At 37.5% G+C, this 18,756-nt stretch overlaps 1 protein-coding gene across 18 annotated transcripts in view; it reads right to left on the bottom strand.

Moving 5' to 3' along the window:
• Positions 1-3,922: 3,922 nt before the first annotated feature.
• LOC127436504 (pleckstrin homology domain-containing family A member 5-like) overlaps positions 3,923-18,756 on the bottom strand; it is a 206,292-nt gene continuing 191,458 nt past the window's right edge. For 11 of the 18 annotated variants that reach the window (XM_051690708.1, XM_051690709.1, XM_051690712.1 and 8 more), the window contains 11 exons: positions 16,205-16,313; positions 15,739-15,782; positions 15,386-15,556; positions 14,453-14,576; positions 14,245-14,360; positions 11,746-11,949; positions 9,379-9,537; positions 7,870-8,015; positions 7,634-7,770; positions 6,135-6,252; positions 3,923-5,009 (listed from right to left, as the gene is read on the bottom strand). In XM_051690708.1, the coding sequence (XP_051546668.1) occupies positions 6,149-6,252; positions 7,634-7,770; positions 7,870-8,015; positions 9,379-9,537; positions 11,746-11,949; positions 14,245-14,360; positions 14,453-14,576; positions 15,386-15,556; positions 15,739-15,782; positions 16,205-16,313 (1,314 nt within the window). In that variant the 3' untranslated portion in view covers positions 3,923-5,009; positions 6,135-6,148. The remainder of the gene's footprint in view (positions 5,010-6,134; positions 6,253-7,633; positions 7,771-7,869; positions 8,016-9,378; positions 9,538-11,745; positions 11,950-14,244; positions 14,361-14,452; positions 14,577-15,385; positions 15,557-15,738; positions 15,783-16,204; positions 16,314-18,756) is intronic. The other 7 variants (XM_051690716.1, XM_051690717.1, XM_051690720.1 and 4 more) reach the window with 2 other exon arrangements.

Raw genomic sequence — 18,756 nt, 5'->3', positions numbered from 1 at the left:
GGTTTCCAAACTCAAAACCATTGATGTTACATATGAAATGAATGTAGTTCCAAGTATACCAAAAAATGAGTCAGATTAACCTTTAAACCCTCTCAAATGTCCCTTGAGGGAAAGCACCGCTAGATGGCACATGTTTCATGTTTATAGTATAACATAGACAAGGGACTCAGAATCAATACAGAGCACAAACTTTACACGAGAAACAAAATGCAAAACGTAGAGGTTATTGTTGTGATTTGGCTATTTTTGTGCCAAATAACACACAATTAAAAAATAAAAAAATCTTTACACTAAAAGGGTGTTTTGAGAATTTAAAGAAATCATGTATGGTTTCTTTAACAATCTGACCACCAGATGGCGCAATTAATATTCTCCAGTGCAGTACTGCATTACACCAGCAGATGGTGCTAAAACACTTAAACGCAAAAAATAAAAAAATAAATAAATAAAAATAAAAATAAAAAAAGGAAAATAAACTTTTGCTTAATCACAGAGTGTTGCAGTGTATTGCTTCATTTTCCAAGTCATCTTTTTCGATCAAAGTATCACTTTGATAAAAGTGTATGCTAAATGAGTACATATAACATTAAAGGTACTGTCAGTAATTTTACAGTTCTAGAAATTAAAGGGATAGTTCACCCAAAAATGAAAATTCTCTCATCATTTACTCACCCTCATGCCATCCCAGATGTGTATGACTTTCTTTCTTCTGCTGAACACAAACATTGTTTTGAAGAATATCTCAGCTCTGTAGGTCCATACATTGCAAGTGTTTGGGTACCAAAATGTTTTGAAGTTCTATAAAGCACATAAAGGCAATCATATAAGTAAATCATACGACTCCAGTGGTTTAATCCATGTCTTCAGAAGTGATGTGGGTGAGAAACAGATCATCATTTAAGTTCTTTTTTAATATAATCTCTACTTTTACTTTCACATTCTTCTTTTGTTTTTGGTGATTTGCATTCTTCATGCTTATCGCCACCTACTGGGCTGGGAGGAGAATTTATGGTAAAAAACAAAAACAAAACACTTTTAACACTGCATACACCTTTTGCGTTAGCGGGTCAAATTTGACCCGGTGGAATTTAAGCTTATAAATCATTCATAACCCGATGGTTTTCAGCAAAAACTATATTGTAAGTCATGAATAACTTCTTAACTTTTCTTGCATGCAAAAAGATTGATATTTTTGCCATGTTAACAGCCAAATATAAAAGTTAATACTAACATGCCATTTTTTATTTTAGAAATAATAAAATTGAGAAATTATGACATTTTGAAATATACATTAAATACATCAAAACCAGTGTGCTACATATGAAGATATATTTTTTATCAACATTTCTGTGAAATTTTATTTAAATATATCATTTATATTAACATCTAATATGAGAATTACTAGTAATTTGAATGAATTTACTATTACTCTTAACTGCTCAATACAACTTGGTGGTAAAATGTAAGATACCAATATATACTTTTTCAACTAAACATCATCAAACAACTGTAAAACAAGTCAACAACATCAATACTTTACTATGTTTTATCTATTCTATTTACTCTCATGAACTGCTGAATGTTATTGTGTGAGTATGTTGCAAGCTGGTTCATCATCAGATAGCTGCAGAGTAAATTGTGGACAATTTCGCTTTCAAGCCCAATTTAGACTAATGTGTACATTAACATTTACTCTCGCCACACCCCCTTTTAGACAGCAGTATCTTTGATTTAGTTTATTTGTTATGTTTGTTACATCTGTCATGTCTGTTTTGTTCAGGTCTGTATGTGTATGTGTGTGCTATGCTTGTAAAAAAAGACGCAGTTCAGAGACAAAAAGTGTGTGAATAAAGTATTCAGATGTGATATTTCAGTTATTTCTTTTTAATACATTTGCAAAGTTATCAAAAATCTGGTTTTTGCTTTGTCATTATGGGCTATGGAGTGTAGACTGATGTGAAAAAATAAAGCATTTTAGCATAAGGCTGCAACATAACAAAATGTGAAAAAATAAAATAAATAAAAAATGAAGCGGTCTGAATACTTTCTGAATGCACTGTATGAATCTATTTCTCACCCACACCTATCGTATCGCTTCTGAAGACATGGATTTAACCACTGGAGTCGAATGGATTACTTTTATTTTGCCTTTAAGTGCTTTCTGGAGCGTCAAAATATTGGTACCCATTCAGTTGCATTGTATGAACCAACAGAGCTGAGATATTCTTCTAAAAAGCTTTGTTTGAGTTCAGCAGAAGAAAGAAAGTCATACACATCTGGGATGACATGAGAGTGAGGAAATTATAAGAATATTTGCAGTTTTGGGTGAACTACTCCTTTAACATTGTAAAAAGCAACAGTAGCAAAATAACACTGATATGATACCTTTAGTCAACTTGTTTGTGTGTGTGTGTGTGTGTGTGTGTGTTAACACCCCAAAATGCTCGTTTTTGTCATTTTGTATTTGTATTTTGTACATACTGTGTCCTATATATGAATGGAGATGATTTCGGGAGGGGCTGTTCAGTTCTCAAATAAGACAAATCAATTAGGCCTCAGTAAGGGGTGTCAGTCTTCAAAGAGCTTCTGGAATTATACAATCAATGGACACAATGTCTACAACACTGAGTGTAATTCTCATTAAGCACAAGAATCAAGTGACTAGCAGTGGACGGCTGGACAGCTGGTGTTCCAGTCTCCTGATCAGTGTGGCTGGATAATTGTGCTCTCGATGAGGCGCCAACACAAGATAGTTTGACAGTTTGTAGTGTTCATAGTTTGTTTCATACAGCTTGGTAGACTGATGACTAACGAAAGGATCAAATTAATTAGGGACACTTGATTTACTTTGAGGTTACTTAACATGATTTCAATGTGATAAAATCGCTTACTAACATTTCTGTGTAGCTATAACAATTTTACAACTTCGCCCTTACAAAAATCTAGAGTTCTTCTGGCACACTTGCCGCAATTTGCCACTCATTGTTTTTATATACAAATGTGCTTTGCGGCAAACTCATCATTGTTGCCAGAAGTTTGCCATAGAAGCGTTTGCCAGTAGTGGCAAATTGTCCATTGTTGCCAAAGGTTTGCTGCAGCTTCACCACTAAAAGTGAAGAGCTGCAAACTTCTGGCAATAATTTGCGGCCAAATTTGCACGTGAAAATAACGAGTGGCAAATTTGCGGCAAGTTTACCAAATCTCTAGACTGTTTGTAAGGGCCTTGCCTTTAAATAATTATAAACCCTGCAATACTGCAAAAACGTCATTTAAATAACTTCAAAAGAAGGGATATTCCGGGTTCAATACAAATTAAGCTCAATCGACAGCATTTATTTTTTATAAAACGAATTCCTCCTTTTCTTAAAAAAAACAAAAAAAAACGAGGTTACAGTGAGGCACAGTGGAAGTGAATTGGGCCCATTTTTGGAGGGTTTAAAGGTAGAAATGTGAAGCTTATAATTCCAGTATATAAAAACATGAATTCTTCTGTTAAAACTTGTGTATTATTTGAGCTGTACAGTTGTTTTAAAATGTTCTAGGCGAACTTATTTGTCACCGACATTAGGTCGTCATGGCAACAAAGTTGTACATTTGCATAAAACTTTATACAGAAAAGATTAGTAAGCAATTTTATCACACTAAAATCATGTTAACATGCATACTGTTTTTGTCCTGTGGCTATTATTTTAAAACAGGGAGTATTTTAACAGTTACAAATTGGCCCCCATTCACTTCCATTGTAAGTGCCTCACTGGAACCCAGATTATTGCTTTTTTTTTTTTTTTAAAGAAAAGGAGGGATGAGACCATATTAATTTAGTGTTAATCAACATTTTATTGAACCCAGAATATTCTTTTTAATGGTAACAAAGACGGACATATTTCTATAATTATATGGGGGGGGGGTACGACAACACATAAGAATGTCAACATTTATTTCACATGATATAAAACAGATGAAATATGAACATTTGCATATCGACTCTGAAACATAACCTCTTATGGTTCTCTGCTCTGCTCATTGTATGGTTTACATTATATACATCATGAACTTTACAGTTTATACATCAAAAGTTAAACACCAAAACCCTGCTTATTGCTTTTTTTTTTTTTTATTCTTTTTTTTTTTAACGTTTTATTTAAAACGGTTACTTCTGATGTGCTATTCTCCGCTAAGGTTTGATGCTCAAAATCGTTCGAGCGCTGCATACTAAAAGCAAGTCTCTGTAATACTCTTCTTAAAATGGTAATACTCTGTACTCATCTCTCTATTTAAATATATCTCAGCCATAGAAAAATAAAACGTAAGCTGGAACATTCATGAGTGTGTCGGGAAACAGTGTCGTGGGTATTGCAGACTATCCAACATACAGATCATTTACAAATCCATAAAAGTAGAATCCTGTTAGTCGGCAGCAGTACAGCGGCACCTTTTGGAAATTGTCCGTTGTACATCATTTATACACAAATCGTCTGATATCAACAGAGTAAAAAAGAAACAATGGATGTTGTACAGTGCAAAAGATGAGAGTACTAAAAATCATGTTAACCAACACTGGGTAAAACTGGGAGCGATCGATTAAAACTGATATAAAACAAGCAAACAATGAACACAACCCTTTATAATTTGAATAAAATGAGCGTGGCATGTATCAGTGTGTTTGTATATAAGCAAATGTACACCCATAGCACCTCAAAACCCCCCCATTACCCAAACACACTAAACTCAAACAGAATAAAACTCTGTGATCTAAAATATGAATCATTAAACTAAATAAGTAGCAATATAAATAATAAACACTATCAACGCATCATTTTCCCTTGGACTCCCTCGCGGTCATTGGCAAATGGGAGCGTGGTTGAACTAAGGCCTTGAAGTTGGCGTCTGTGTTGGTCAGATGATGCAGAAGTAGGCAATACTTCCTGTCTGGTTTAAGTAAGGATCTATTTGGCTCACTGATGGAACATCCCCTCAAATGCTGCTGTTTATTGAAGACAGTGGAGGAGCTGTGCGGGATAAAAAAAATAAATATTTTACACACTTCAGTTTGAACTCTCTAATAAGACTTAAATCTTTATGAAAAGGCATGCATACAGGGGTCAAATAAAAGTATTTGGACACTTAAGTCAGCATTTAAAAATGTAGAAACATAACTGCATACGATAACGACATAATTAAGTGGCATGTGCAGACAAATGAGCTTTTCTCAGAGTTTCACTTTTCCAAACCATTTTTGGCACAATGATTGGATTTTTAGTCTCCTCAATAGTTCAGCACATTAAGGAATATTCCGGGTTCAATACAAGTTAATATCAATCGATAGCATTTGTGGCATAATGTTGATTACCACAAAAAACATATTTTGACTCGTCCCTCCTTTACTTCCATTGTAAGTGCCTCGCTGTAACCTCGATTTTTATTTTTTTTAAAGAAAAGGAGGGACAAGATTAAATGAAGTTTTGTGGTAATAAATATTATTCCACAAATGCTGCCGATTGAGGTTAACTCGGAACATTGCTTTTACTATGAACATGTTCCACTAACGTTTGATAACCAGAAAGTGTCCAGATGTGGCGAGTATTTTAAACTGAGCCAGTAAAATGTACTATAATATGACATTGCCTCATGTAACAACATAATGGATCTATTGGTGTTGAGAAGAATTGCTTTTAATTACTTTGTTAATTAGGGACGGTTTATGCTTGCTGGGACTCTAGGAAGCTAATGAACCTAAAATGGGATGCTAATTACAGCTTCATTAGTGAGAATCCTTAATTTTCGTTGGAGAAGTGACAGATTACTGCATACACACACACACACACACATTTTATGATGCATTTAACACCCTGAGCATTGGTGCCAAACTGGAAAAACTTTGAATACAATTTCCAGACTGATTTTTATGAGCAATATCATGAAGAAAAATCTGTATAAGCCATTATAAACTGGGCAAAGGACTCTCATTTACCAAGATGACCATTTAAAATGCATCAGTGGCTCTGCAGTTGGACAGAGTTTCTAAAACGCAAGGTCTGCTTTTTGTCAGAAAAAATCAGCCAACATTAACAAATGCAGAGGCAGTTTATTCTGTTTCATAATGAGGCAGGTTTATTATGTGTGGAGTTTCTTACTCTTCCGTTTCCGCTCACACACACATGAAGTGTGATCCATCCGTCAGCTGTGGGGGGGAGGGCGGAGGCGGGGGAGAGGAGGAGCTTGGAGATTGGGGTGGAGTTGACAGACTGTTCACTGCAGGAGTCACAACGCATGCCCGCAAACAGACAAACAAACAGGGTTAATAACACAGACACATTCAACAAGGGACCCAAAATGAACACTTGCCTTTGGCTTGGGCGGGTAAATAAAATATTACTGAGCACTAGGTCTGCAATATGTTGGGGTGTAACTAACTAAAAGTTGCAACACTACTAACAAAACTACATTATTCAGTAGCATGATCGTAGCTCAGCTTTTTTCACAAAAGTGTATCTTTAACAGCAGCAAGCTACATTTTCCAACGAGTAACGCTGTAGCTTCACAAAACACTACTTTTGTCACATTGTCACAACGTTATCTCTAGTATAGCTCTAGAAATCCGATCATTTAAGTGAATCAGTTCTTTCATAAGGTTAATGTAAATTAACTAGTTCACATAAATGATTCACTGATTCACTTGAGCCCCGTGCAGCCTTAAAGAGACTTAGCCTTCATTTTTGAAGCAAAATATTTAGCTAAATGCTGTTGTTTAACACTATTTCAACTCGGTTACAAAAAAAAATGATATCAAATGTATATAGTAATATAACATTTAGAAGTTCAAATTAATGTCACCCTAATTGTTTTATTGTTTAAACTTGTTTAATGTCTCCCTAAATAAATATATATTTTTAACACACACACACACACACACACACACACACACACACACACACACACACACACACAAAACACACAACACACAACACACACAACACACACCTTGGTGTGGCTATCCTTATGAGGACTCTCCATACACAATGATTTTTATACTGTACAAACTATAGATTCTATCTCCTAACCCTACCCCTAAACCTAACCCTCACAAAAAACTTTCTGCATTTTTACATTTTCAAAAAAACATCGTTTAGTACGTTTTTAAGTGATTTGAATTATGGGGACATTAGAAATCTCCTGTAACCTAAAGAAATGTCCTCGTAAACCACTCAAACCCGCCCACACACACACACACACTGTATATATATATATATATATATATATATATATATATATATATATATATATATATATATATATATATATAAATAATGACATTGTCATTGGTACAAAAATCTAGTTTTCACTAGATTTTCATAGCCGAGAAAAAGTACATTTTTCTCAACTGTCTGTCATTGGCAGGTGTGGCAAAAAGTGGTTAATTTTGGAAGCTGCACTGAACACACAGATACACTGCAATGGGTTTAGTAAGATGTAAGTGGTACAAGCATCAGGTACACAGAGGATGTAGGAGAAGGTTCATAAAAACACTTTCCTTCCAATCCTAAGTGTTTGATTAGAGTTGAATGGAGTGTGATGACTCGTTCATTCAGGATTAAAGATCTGATCTCAGCTTCAATCCAGTTCATCTGCTCACCTGACATCAGTGGGTTGTGTTTGCTGTTGGTCAGCTCATAAGAGACGTCCTGCGCTTGACTAGAAGGTTTCTCATCTTCCTCATCCTCTTCTTCGTTTTCCTCTGTGCCCACACGAACCATGACAGCCGTCTGCAAGCTGAAACACACCGCAGAGCGCGGTGGGAACTTGCGTTAGAAAGCGAGAAATTAAGAAAACATTCAGGTACACACCATAAAGCATTAAGAAGAACTGTACCTGTTGTGAGTGGCCAGAGTTCTACGGTATTCCATTGGAGTCAGGCGTTTAGGGTCCATTTCCTCCTCGTTCAGAAATGGTTTAGGACTGATCCTCTTAGAAAGAGACGCTTTGATTGAGTCCGATCGAGAGACTGGCTGTTTCTCCTGTAAAGAGAAAAGAGAGGAGGTGACCGAAATTAAACCTATTAGATTTTTACACTTTCTGAAAAAAATGTGAGCAGATTTTGCCTGTGGAAATCTTGCTGCCATGATGCTAGGTTGTGGGTTAAAATGCTGTCTAGATAGACAGTTCACTGGGTTTTGGAACAGAGTTTGTTTCTATCTTTCTGTCTGTTTCACTGTAAGGTGAATCCTTCAAACTGTCATGGTCCTGTCACTCTGGGTTTTTGTGTGACAAGACCATGACATCATCGTCCTATGTCTGTCTTGTGTTTCGTTTCCTGTCTCTGTGTGAGTGCACGGTTTCGGTTATTTCCCTGCCGTGTGCTCCTCTGTTGGTCTTATGTTTCATGTTCAGAGCATGGTGTCTGGATCCTGACTTCCCTGTCTGGTTCGGTTTCGGTTGGTGTCAGGATCCGGACACTCATGCTCCATGTTCTGTCTGTTATTGATGCGAGTGCGTTGCGCCTATGTCATCTTGGCGGTGTGCACTCACGTCAATAGTTTATGTCTGTCTCTCGCGAACATGGGTGCGACTCGCGTTGCGCGCCCGGGTTGCGAGCTGTCTTCACGTTGTGCTGAGGTTCGGTCAATTCAGTCTGAGGTGAAGGGTTTGCGTGTGGCCAAACTCTCGCACAGGTGTCCTGTCTTGTTTTGTCGTCCGTTACGTGCATTGGGTGGCATTTGCCTCGCGATGTACGTTCAGGCTTTGTCTAGTGTGGGAATGCGTGACACCGCTTTGTTTGGCATTGCTACGCATACTCTCGTCTTGTCTGTCAGTTGGCATGATGCGAATATTGCCTTATTGTCTTTGGAGACGTGCGCTCAAGCCTTTCGCGTGTTTTGTGTCTTGTGAGAGCATGTGGCTTTTTTTTAATTCTGTATTGCCATGTCTCCAGTCTTGCGTCATACCCCGCCTCCTTGTTTGCCTATTATTAGTTTATTAGTCACACCTGCCCTGTCTGTTAACCTGTTTGATTTCTTTCCCTATTTTAGTCTCCTCGTTTGTGCTGTCCAGTACCAGTTCTTCTTGTTTTGCGTCTCATTTCAGTTCTGTTTCCCTTTACCTTATCTAGTCTGTCGGTTCCGGTCGGTCCTGGTCCCTATTCATCCACCCAAGCCCTACTCCATTCTGCTCTACATTGGACTTTGTGTTTTTCCACTACGGGGTAGTTTATGTTGGTTTCCCCTTATTTTTCACTCTGCGTTTGGGTCCTGAGCCTCTGTTGATTCTCTGACACAAACCTCAAGCTTTTACAACTTTTCTTAAACTTTCAGGACAGGTTTTTTCAAGCCACATTAAAGTTTGTTTTCTTTTCAAAATTTAGCTATCTAGTTTTGTTATGACCTCTTTCTCCAGGTTGTCACACCCCTGCTCCACATCTTCAGTATCTTTGCAGTTCTGTTCTGTATCAGTCAGCTTCATCATCAGCTCTCGATCCCCTGGCGACAGGTCTCTGCTGTTGTCCTTTTCGTCTGGAGAGATCACAGGGCTCTTCTTACGCGCCTAGTGGAACAAACACCAGCTGTTACAACTCTGGGCGATAGAACCAATATACCATATGGGTGTCCTTCAACTTTGGGCACGTTTAGCACTGTGGACTTCTATAAAGTAAAGTCTCATTAAAACATTTTTCACACACTCTAATTTTTTTATTTGTCAATTAACAATGTCCAACAGTGTGTGTGTACATGCATCACAGGAGAATTATATAATTTTTCTAAAAATCATGAAGATTCCCACCACAGTGTAATTTCCAGTACATCTCAAATTCTGCATTGTGTTTAATAGAATTCTGTGCTGGAAATGACGCTGATGAAAATGACTTTTTCACACTTTTTGCATAATTTGGCAAAATTACAGTTTGATTGAAAATGATGCCTAGTAAAAATATTCTGCTCACAAGTCATATTTACCTTGATTATTCTGTTTTCTTCAAACTCCACTTGTCTCATACTTCCTCTCAAACATGCTCTTCACTGATACGTTTGTTGACTTGGTGAACAAGTACACTAATGTTTGAAAAAGATTTTATAGGGCCAAAATTGTTGACAGTCATAATAAAATAAATAATTATATATATATATATATATATATAAAATTTTCATTAGGGCTGTCAATCAATGAAATATTTAATCAAATTAATTACATGGTCTGCCCGAGAATTAATTAATCACACATAAATATTTTCTGTGAAAGGCCCCCAAATAAAGATAATTTAGTATAAAATAATTCAAATAATTATAAATACAATAAATAATAAGTATAATAATGCAGATAATTCAAATACATTACATCATATCCATATACTGTGGCAGCAGACAAGCAAAGCTTTTAGACAACACAAAAAGTGGCTTTAAAAATCAAAATATTGTTTGTTTTATTTCCATATCAATGAACAACTCTATTATCCCCTACTATCCCACTGCTCTATATTTAACTGTTGGTTAAATGTTGGTGATGTTGTCATGCGTCAGACATACACTTTTGGAGCATCTTAATTTGGTTACGTTGCATCTCACCACCTTTCAGCATCTCTAGTTATAAGTGGTGTCTTTTTAGGAAACTAATATATATATATGTGGTACATCCAGCTTGAATTGCTCCGATGGTAAGAACATTCCTTATTACAGAATTTACATATGAGTTGGGGGTGATTAATAGCGTTATTTTTTTCATATAATCGCACCAAATAAACATGTCAAATCGATAACACTAACTGCCACACATTACGTACTGAAAATTCTTTGTTTAGATTATCATAGTTTTAAACATGTAATAATTTGTATTTTAATAATGGATTTTCACAGTTTAATATTGGAAGTCTGGGACGAGGCTAATCCTGTAAAATCTGTACATAAAAGCCATTTGAAAAGTACCAAAAATAACTGACGAAGGCCTGGTAAAAAGTTTCCAACTAAGTTTTAATGTGACCGTCATATAACATAACATTTAAATCAACCTCTGGGACTTAAAAGTGCCCGATGGTGAAGAAACACCCGTTTACGATGTATTTGCAATGATTTTGTAGGCAATATAAAAACAAGCAACATTTTGAATATTACAATGCTGTGCTTATTTTATGCTAGATAAAATAAACACTAAAAACTGATCAAGATGGGAAGATCGAATCATTTGTGTGGTCAGTTCTTTTGAAATGTCCATTAATTAATTTGCTATTTATTAGTTTAAATTGTTCTATCTGTATATATTCACCTTTTTCCTGAACGCAGAAGTGTTCCACGATTCGACTGTTTTCAATATCTAGTCTCCAGTATTTTAATTCGCGTTGACATACATTCATAGAGGGTAATGTTTAAGGTTTTACATTTGTAAAATTGTCAAAAAAAACATGTGTCTATATAGTGCCGATACTTCACAGTATCGAGATGACCATTTTTATATTGACAGTGCCTCAACTGACATTATATGACCTGACTTGAAGTGATGGTCTGAGGTTAGTTACAGTTATATTTTGACAGTCAAAAATAGCACAAGTTAAGCCTGAAATTAATTTTTACTCCCCAAAAAAACTTAAATGGTTGTTGATCCATGTGGGCCACGTGACTTGATCTGGATTTTCCCCTGATATTTTCAGGTTTTTAATGACCGCATTGACTGTTTCCAAACAGTTTTCCCTGAACACTCAATCCATCTTCCATTGTTCGATAAACAGATGGTCCCACCCCAAACTCACGCCGCTGATGTAAGTACCTGTAGGGTGTAGTACGGGTTGTCTTTAGTGAAGGAGAGACTGCGAGACAGCGAGCCATCCTCTCTCCTCCGCTCACGTAGCGCCCCCTGCTGGTGCCGTCTGATTCGCTCCATTTGCTCCTCGACGCTCATGCGTGTTCGACCGACCTCTATGGCACTGCTCACATGCTCCACTGCACTGCGCGGACGGTCATGCTGGTGAGACTAAACACATAATATACAATAAAACAAATATACACACTCACTGGCCTTTGGGTTGCACTGAGAGACGTTCAGTATGTTTGGAATGGCATACCACCAACTATTTAGAAAGTAAGTAGTACACATTGAAATGCGCTTGATTTGACCTTACACACTGCAAAAAAAAAAAAAAAAAAAAAATAATCATTTGAGTGTTTTTGTCTTGTTTTTCCTGGTAAAAATATCAAAGCATCCTTAAAACAAGACCAAATTACTTGAGATGCAGAATTTACAACATGGTGGTGCAAAAAAATACGGGGCCACTATGTTTGATTGCTCATATCTTAAAAATGCATAAAGATGAGGGGTCCTGGGTAGCTCAGCGAGTATTGACGCTGACTACCAACCCCTGGAGTCGCAAGTTCGAATCCAGGGTGTGCTGAGTGACTCCAGCCAGGTCTCCTATGCAACCAAATTGGCCTGGTTGCTAGGGAGGATAGAGTCACATGGGGTAACCTCCTCGTGGTCGCGATTATTGGTTCCTGCTCTCAATAGGGCGTGTGGTAAGTTGTGCTTGGATCGCGGAAAGTAGCATGAGCCTCCACATGCAGAGTCTCCCCGGTGCCATGAATAACAAGCCACGTGATAAGATGCGCAGATTGGCGGTCTCGGAAGCGGAGGCAAATGAGACTTGTCCTCCGCCACCCGGATTGAGGTAACCGCGTCACCACAAGGACCTACTAAGCAGTGGGAATTGGGCATTCCAAATTGGGAGAATTTTTTTTTTATTTTTATAAAAAATACAAAATAAATAAAAAAAATGCATAAAGATGTTGGCACGTTTAACCCCACTGAAAGTCTTTGGGATGTGCTGGACAAGACTTTACGGAGAGGTTCGACTCTCCCGTCATCAATACAAGATCTCGGCCAAAAATTAATGCAACACTGGATGGAAATAATGTTGTGACAATGCATAAGGTTGTCAAAACAATGCCACGACAAATGTGTGCCATAAAAGCTAAAGGCGTTATTGACGACATAGTCAAACTACTCCTTAAAGTCTTCTCCAGCACATCCCAAAGACTTTCAGTGGGGTTAAGGTCAGGACTCTGTGGTGGCCAATTCGTGTGAAAATGATTACTCATGCTCCCTGAACCACTTGCTCAAAATTTGAGCCCGATGAATCTTGGCATTGTCGTCCTGGAATATGCCCGTGCCATCAGGGAATTAAAAATTAATTGATGGGATAACCTGGTCATTCAGTACATTCAGCTGACTCCATTTTATTGCCACATAACATTGCTAAGCCTAGACCTGACCAACTGAAGCAACTCCAGATCATAACTATTATTTACATCCAAACAACACCTTTTTCTTTTTTTTCTTTTTTTTGGCCAGGCAGTGTATATGCAAATGCAGTAGGAAAAATAAACTTGTTTACCTTTTTAATCAAGTTTATTCTTCTTGCCCCACTGGCAAATAGTTTTCTTATAAGCAAAAGCCACACAAAATTGTGTTAATCTTTTTGAAAACGAGCTAAAATATATTAAATAATTTTATTTCTCAGATAAATGTATCTTGTTTTAAGAATGTTTAGATAGTTGTACTGGAAAAAAGAAAAAAAAAGAAAAAAATATTCAGTAAGAAAATCATTTATGCAGTGCATTTCCAGTGAAACGAATGAACCGACTGTAAAATAAACCGTGATTTTCAGCATCTTTATCTTGACTCATTTTCTGATCAGAATGCCAAAACACATTTTTACTCCACAAAAAAGTAACAAATATAGCATATTGCTGTTAGAAATGTTTATGATGGCATGATGCATACTATTTCACATACTATTAAAACAAACAAATCATGCATACTGCACGGTTTATTCTTTTTAAAAAATAGTATGTGAAACATATGCAACATTAAAGATTCCAAATAGTCTAGTATGCTAAATTTGAACATTACCTCACTATATTGCACTTTAAATTCAGAGAGTGGTGTTCAGTTATTATCTCTGATATACATATGGTTGTTCTGCATTTTTAATCCAATTTTGTGTAAAAATGTCTAATCTTTTGACAGCCTTATCAAGCATCAATCAAGAAAAAGATTGAAAGGAAGTTGATAATTATGGCTGATATCACTTACAGTTGACCACACTGGAAATGGAAGGTCAAGTCGAGTGCATTGCATTGCGAGAGACAGTCTCTCTCACACACACACTCAGTTTTCTGTTGTACACTGTACATGTCGGCAAATGTAATGTAATCCGTAGAAGAAGTATGATAGTATGCAGTTGATATACTGTAGCTATGATGAACATACTGTTCTGGGATCAGGCTTCTTGCTCTTCCTCAAGGTTACATAAGAGGCGATCGTAGACGATTCAGGCATGGGTGATTTAGTCCTCGGGTTGACCACTCCAACAGGGTAAACTATACCTAACAGTAACATTCAGAGAGAAAGAGAGATCAGATAACAGCAGGATCGGGTTCATGTCTGTGGCTTTAAGCGTTGCTGTTTGTCATGGCACCTTTGGTAAAGCTGGGGGGCTCTTTCTCTGCAGTTTGTTCAGATTTGTCCTCGCCGTTACTCTCATCGACCTCTGCTACTGTGGTAAGCTCTGGCTCACTCTTATACAGACGGTAATCTGGTCCCTAGAGAGCAGAGATTTAAACTATTTAGGCTACAAGCAGATACAGATTACTCAAACAGACTGAAATTATACTGCCAACATTATATGAAGGCTCATGATCATGGATTACATGCAAGAATGGAAATGAGAACTCAAGGAATATTCTAGGTTATTTTCAAATGCACTTACATTAATACACTCATAATGTAAATCTAGTTCACAAGTTGGCCAGTAGATTTAAAAAAAAAAAAAACAGGCAATAAAAACAAAATGTAATGGTTCAGAAGTTCCGCAGTCTCCTTTCCAAATGGTTACTGGTTAGAACCACATAAAAGAATGGTTAATAACGTTGTTTTTTAAAATCACAGTACTCGGCACTAAGGGGTGGGTGATATACCAACTGCAGTGTTGCCAGATCTCGCAAGAGAAACAAGCAAAATAAGAAATGTGTATTACAGAAAGTAAAAACAGTCAATACTGATTTCACGTTGACTTGAACTACCATGAGTAGAAAATATCCCAGAATATTCATTTTAAAGAAAAGGGAAAGGTACAAGCCTACGCACTGCTTTTTCTATCTGCTGTCTATGCAAAATGTTTTTTTTTTTCTATTGAATGTTTATCAGGAAGTCATCAAGGACATGGAGGACAAGAAACTGCACAACGGAAATGAGAATGAAATGAAAATCAAGAGGGCAAAATGCATCAAGAATCCACACAAACTAATAACTTAACCTAAAAGCAAACTTTAAAACTAATAAACCAATGACGATGCGTTCAATGAAAATGGCTGAAGGCGGATGGATGGGGCGGATCACAGCTGCCTCTTACGCTGTGGGCACCGTTGCGCTGGGCGGCCTTGCGATCTTCGGGCCTGTGTGGGGTGGTACGGGGCGCATGAGGCTGACCAGTGCCGGGGGAGGGCAGGGGGGGCATCAGCGGGCGCTCGCCCCCCTCATAAGAGTATGGGAGAGGAGGGCGTGGAGGCACTGAATCTGACTCCTAGAGATCGCACAGAACGGCAAAGTGAAGGCAACTGTTGCCAGGGGCAACAATCAAACCCAAAGCAGCATAAAACATGAACCCCGAAAACAGTTAAATGCTTGCTTTGATGATCTGTGTGCTGAATGTGCTGGTTATAAAACAAGTATGTTTAATTATCTATGTCAGAAATGTTCACTTACTTCACTTTTATGTAGATTTGATAGGGGGTTTGCACCAGGAAAACCTACAAGTGACGGGGTAGTTAGATTTAGACTGATAGTACTGTAGCACAAAGACGTCCTTTAAAATAAATAAATAAATAAATAATGATAATAATAGGGCTGCAACAACTAATCACTTCAAATCTGTGAAAAGTAGATGACAATTGATCAGTATGTCTTTGTCAGTGACAGCAATTTAGGATTATTTATTCAAACAATCAATTAATCAAAGATATAACTGGCAGGTTAATCATTTATCCACAAAAGATGTTAGTTCTGGCTCTATAATATATTTTCATTTTTCACTGCATTGATATTAAAACAACTGCTAACATGAACACTGGCATTCGTGCAAGATCAGAAGTGATATAGAGCTCTTGGCAATGACGGACACTTTTTATTATAATTTGAGTTTAATATATTTTAGAAGTTTGTGTGTTCTCACTGGGTTCTGCAGTTCTCTTGGGTTTGTTCTTGCTCAGCGCCTCCATCACATCCTGAATTCTCCACAGTTCCTTCTGGATCTGAACATGCTTTTGACTGGGAGGCTCTGTCTGCAGACACACACAAACACTTTCATAAACACCTCCGTTCTAAGTATGTGGAATTATCTCGACTTTGTGTATTTGGAGAATAGCACACTACCACACTACTCATACTTATGGATATTAAGATTTTAACTGAAAATGGATTTAAATTACAGGTTGCTTCTCACCATCATATGACTTCGGAAGACTTGTAATATAACGCACATGTTGCATGGACTAATTTTATGATTCTTTTGGGTCTTTTTTAAGCTTTAAAGTGAGTCTTTATCACCTGACATTTTATTGAAAAGACGGACTGGAATATTCAATAAAACTACTTGAAAAAACTATTTTTGTGTACCGCATAGAACAAAAGTCATACAGGTTTGGAATGACATGATGATGTTTGATCTGACATCCAAATCTTTTTTTATTTCTTCCCCCTTTTCTCCCCAATTTGGAATGCCCAATTCCCAATGCGCTCTAAGTCCTTGTGGTGGTGTAGTGAGTAGCCTCAATCCGGGTGGCGGAGGACGAATCTCAGTTGCCTCCGCCTCTGAGACCGTCGATCCGCGCATCTTATTACGTGGCTTGTTGAGCGCGTTACCGCGGAGACCTAGCATGCATGGAGGCTTCACGCTATTCTCCACGGCATCCATGCACAACTCACCACGCGCCCCACCGAGAGCGAGAACCACATTATAGCGACCATGAGGAGGTTAACCCAATGTGACTCTACCCACCGTAGCAACCGGGCCAATTGGTTGCTTAGGTAGCCTGACTGGAGTCACTCAGCATGCCCTGGATTCGAACTTGTGACTCCAGGTGTGGTAGTCAGCACCTTTACTTGCTGAGCTACCCAGGCCCCCCTGACTTCCAAATCTTGAAGGAAAGTTCCGGGTTCAGTACAAGTTAAGCTCAATCAACAGCATTTAAAGGGATATTTCACCCAAAAATGAAAATTCAGTCATCGTTTACTCACCCCTGTGTTGTTATAACCCCATATGACTCTCTTCTTTTTCTAACTCAAAGGGAGAAATTGTGAAAAAATGTTGTGCTCAGTGATGTCATACAATGGCAGTTTATGGTGACCACCTCTTCAAGCTTCAAAAGGATGCAATAGTATAATTCAGAAGTCTAATAAATTAGACTCATGATTGCAATGAAAGCATTCGATGATGTATGGTGAGAAACAAACTGAAATCTAATGTATTATTTAGTGAAACCGTTGACTGACCGCTGCTCTCCTCTGTGCGTTCATGAGAACAACAGTTACCGCTGCACCCGCTCACGAGATGGGGCATTCTAGGTGTAAAATTCTCTGCCAAAAGCAAGTAGTTTTTACCCGACTAGTGAGATGCTGGCTTCAATAAATTGATGAGAAACTTTTTGGACTGGTGCCAGTTCACAGCGGATGGCACGATGCCTAAAATAGAAACATAATGATTGACAGAATGTCCCGTTGCTCGTCGCAGCTGGTATGGACAAAAACTCTGATTTACATAGAAAAGATACTTTTTATTGCATGTTGTTTGCCGTCAGGTTAGGACACGTGTGACTGTAGCTGCCTTCAGCGTCCTCTGTCTATCTCTCTCAATTTGATTGAGAACTCCGTTTCAAATAAATAAATGCATCTATTCTCCGACTACAAACTCATCAAACATGCTTAGTAAGTGCAGTTCTCTGGTTTGTGTTCAGCTGTGTTGTGTGATGTTGTTTCTATTGCTGTGGTGGACCTTTTTTAGTCAACAAAACGCTTGAATGCCCCATGTTACGAGGGAGCTGTGTGAACTATTGCTCTCATGCAGTCTCATGAACATGCTCAGAACAGCAGCTGTCAGTCAACAGTTTCACTAAATAATACATTAGATTTTGGTTAGTTTCTCACCAAGCCCCATCGTATGCTTTCATAACAATCATGAGTCTCATGGAATAATTTATTACACTTCAATATGACATCACTAAGCACATTGTTTCACAATTTCTCCCTTTGTGTTAAGAAAAAAAAAAGTCATATGGGGTTATAACAACTGTAAAAAATGACTGAATTTAAATTTTTGGGTGAACTATCCCTTTAAGGCACAATATTGGTTTTAACAAAAAATAATTTACAAAAAAAAGCAGTTCCAGTGGGGCATTTACAATGCAAGTGAATGGGGCCAGTTTCTAAACTCTAAAATACACATCGTTTCAAAAGTTTAGCTACAAGGTGTAAATGTTATACATGATTATAGTGGGATAAAATCCATTTTTTACCTTATTTGTGAAAAGTTATATTCAATAATGCAAAATAACTTGTTTGCCACTCAGTAAATTATACATGAAATGTAGTGAGGTCATGTGTAAATGTAGCATACTACAGCTTGAAATGCTTATTGTTGCAAACTTCATACATACTATTTAAACAAGTGTATGCAATATACAGTACATGCACTGCATGTAGCACATATGTCTGAACATAGCCTGAAAT

The sequence above is a fragment of the Myxocyprinus asiaticus genome, chromosome 47, assembly GCF_019703515.2.
Source record: "Myxocyprinus asiaticus isolate MX2 ecotype Aquarium Trade chromosome 47, UBuf_Myxa_2, whole genome shotgun sequence".
In the NCBI taxonomy this organism is placed as follows: domain Eukaryota; kingdom Metazoa; phylum Chordata; class Actinopteri; order Cypriniformes; family Catostomidae; genus Myxocyprinus; species Myxocyprinus asiaticus.
Note: the sequence above shows the minus strand (reverse complement) of the source record. Positions and strands in the feature narration are given on the sequence as shown.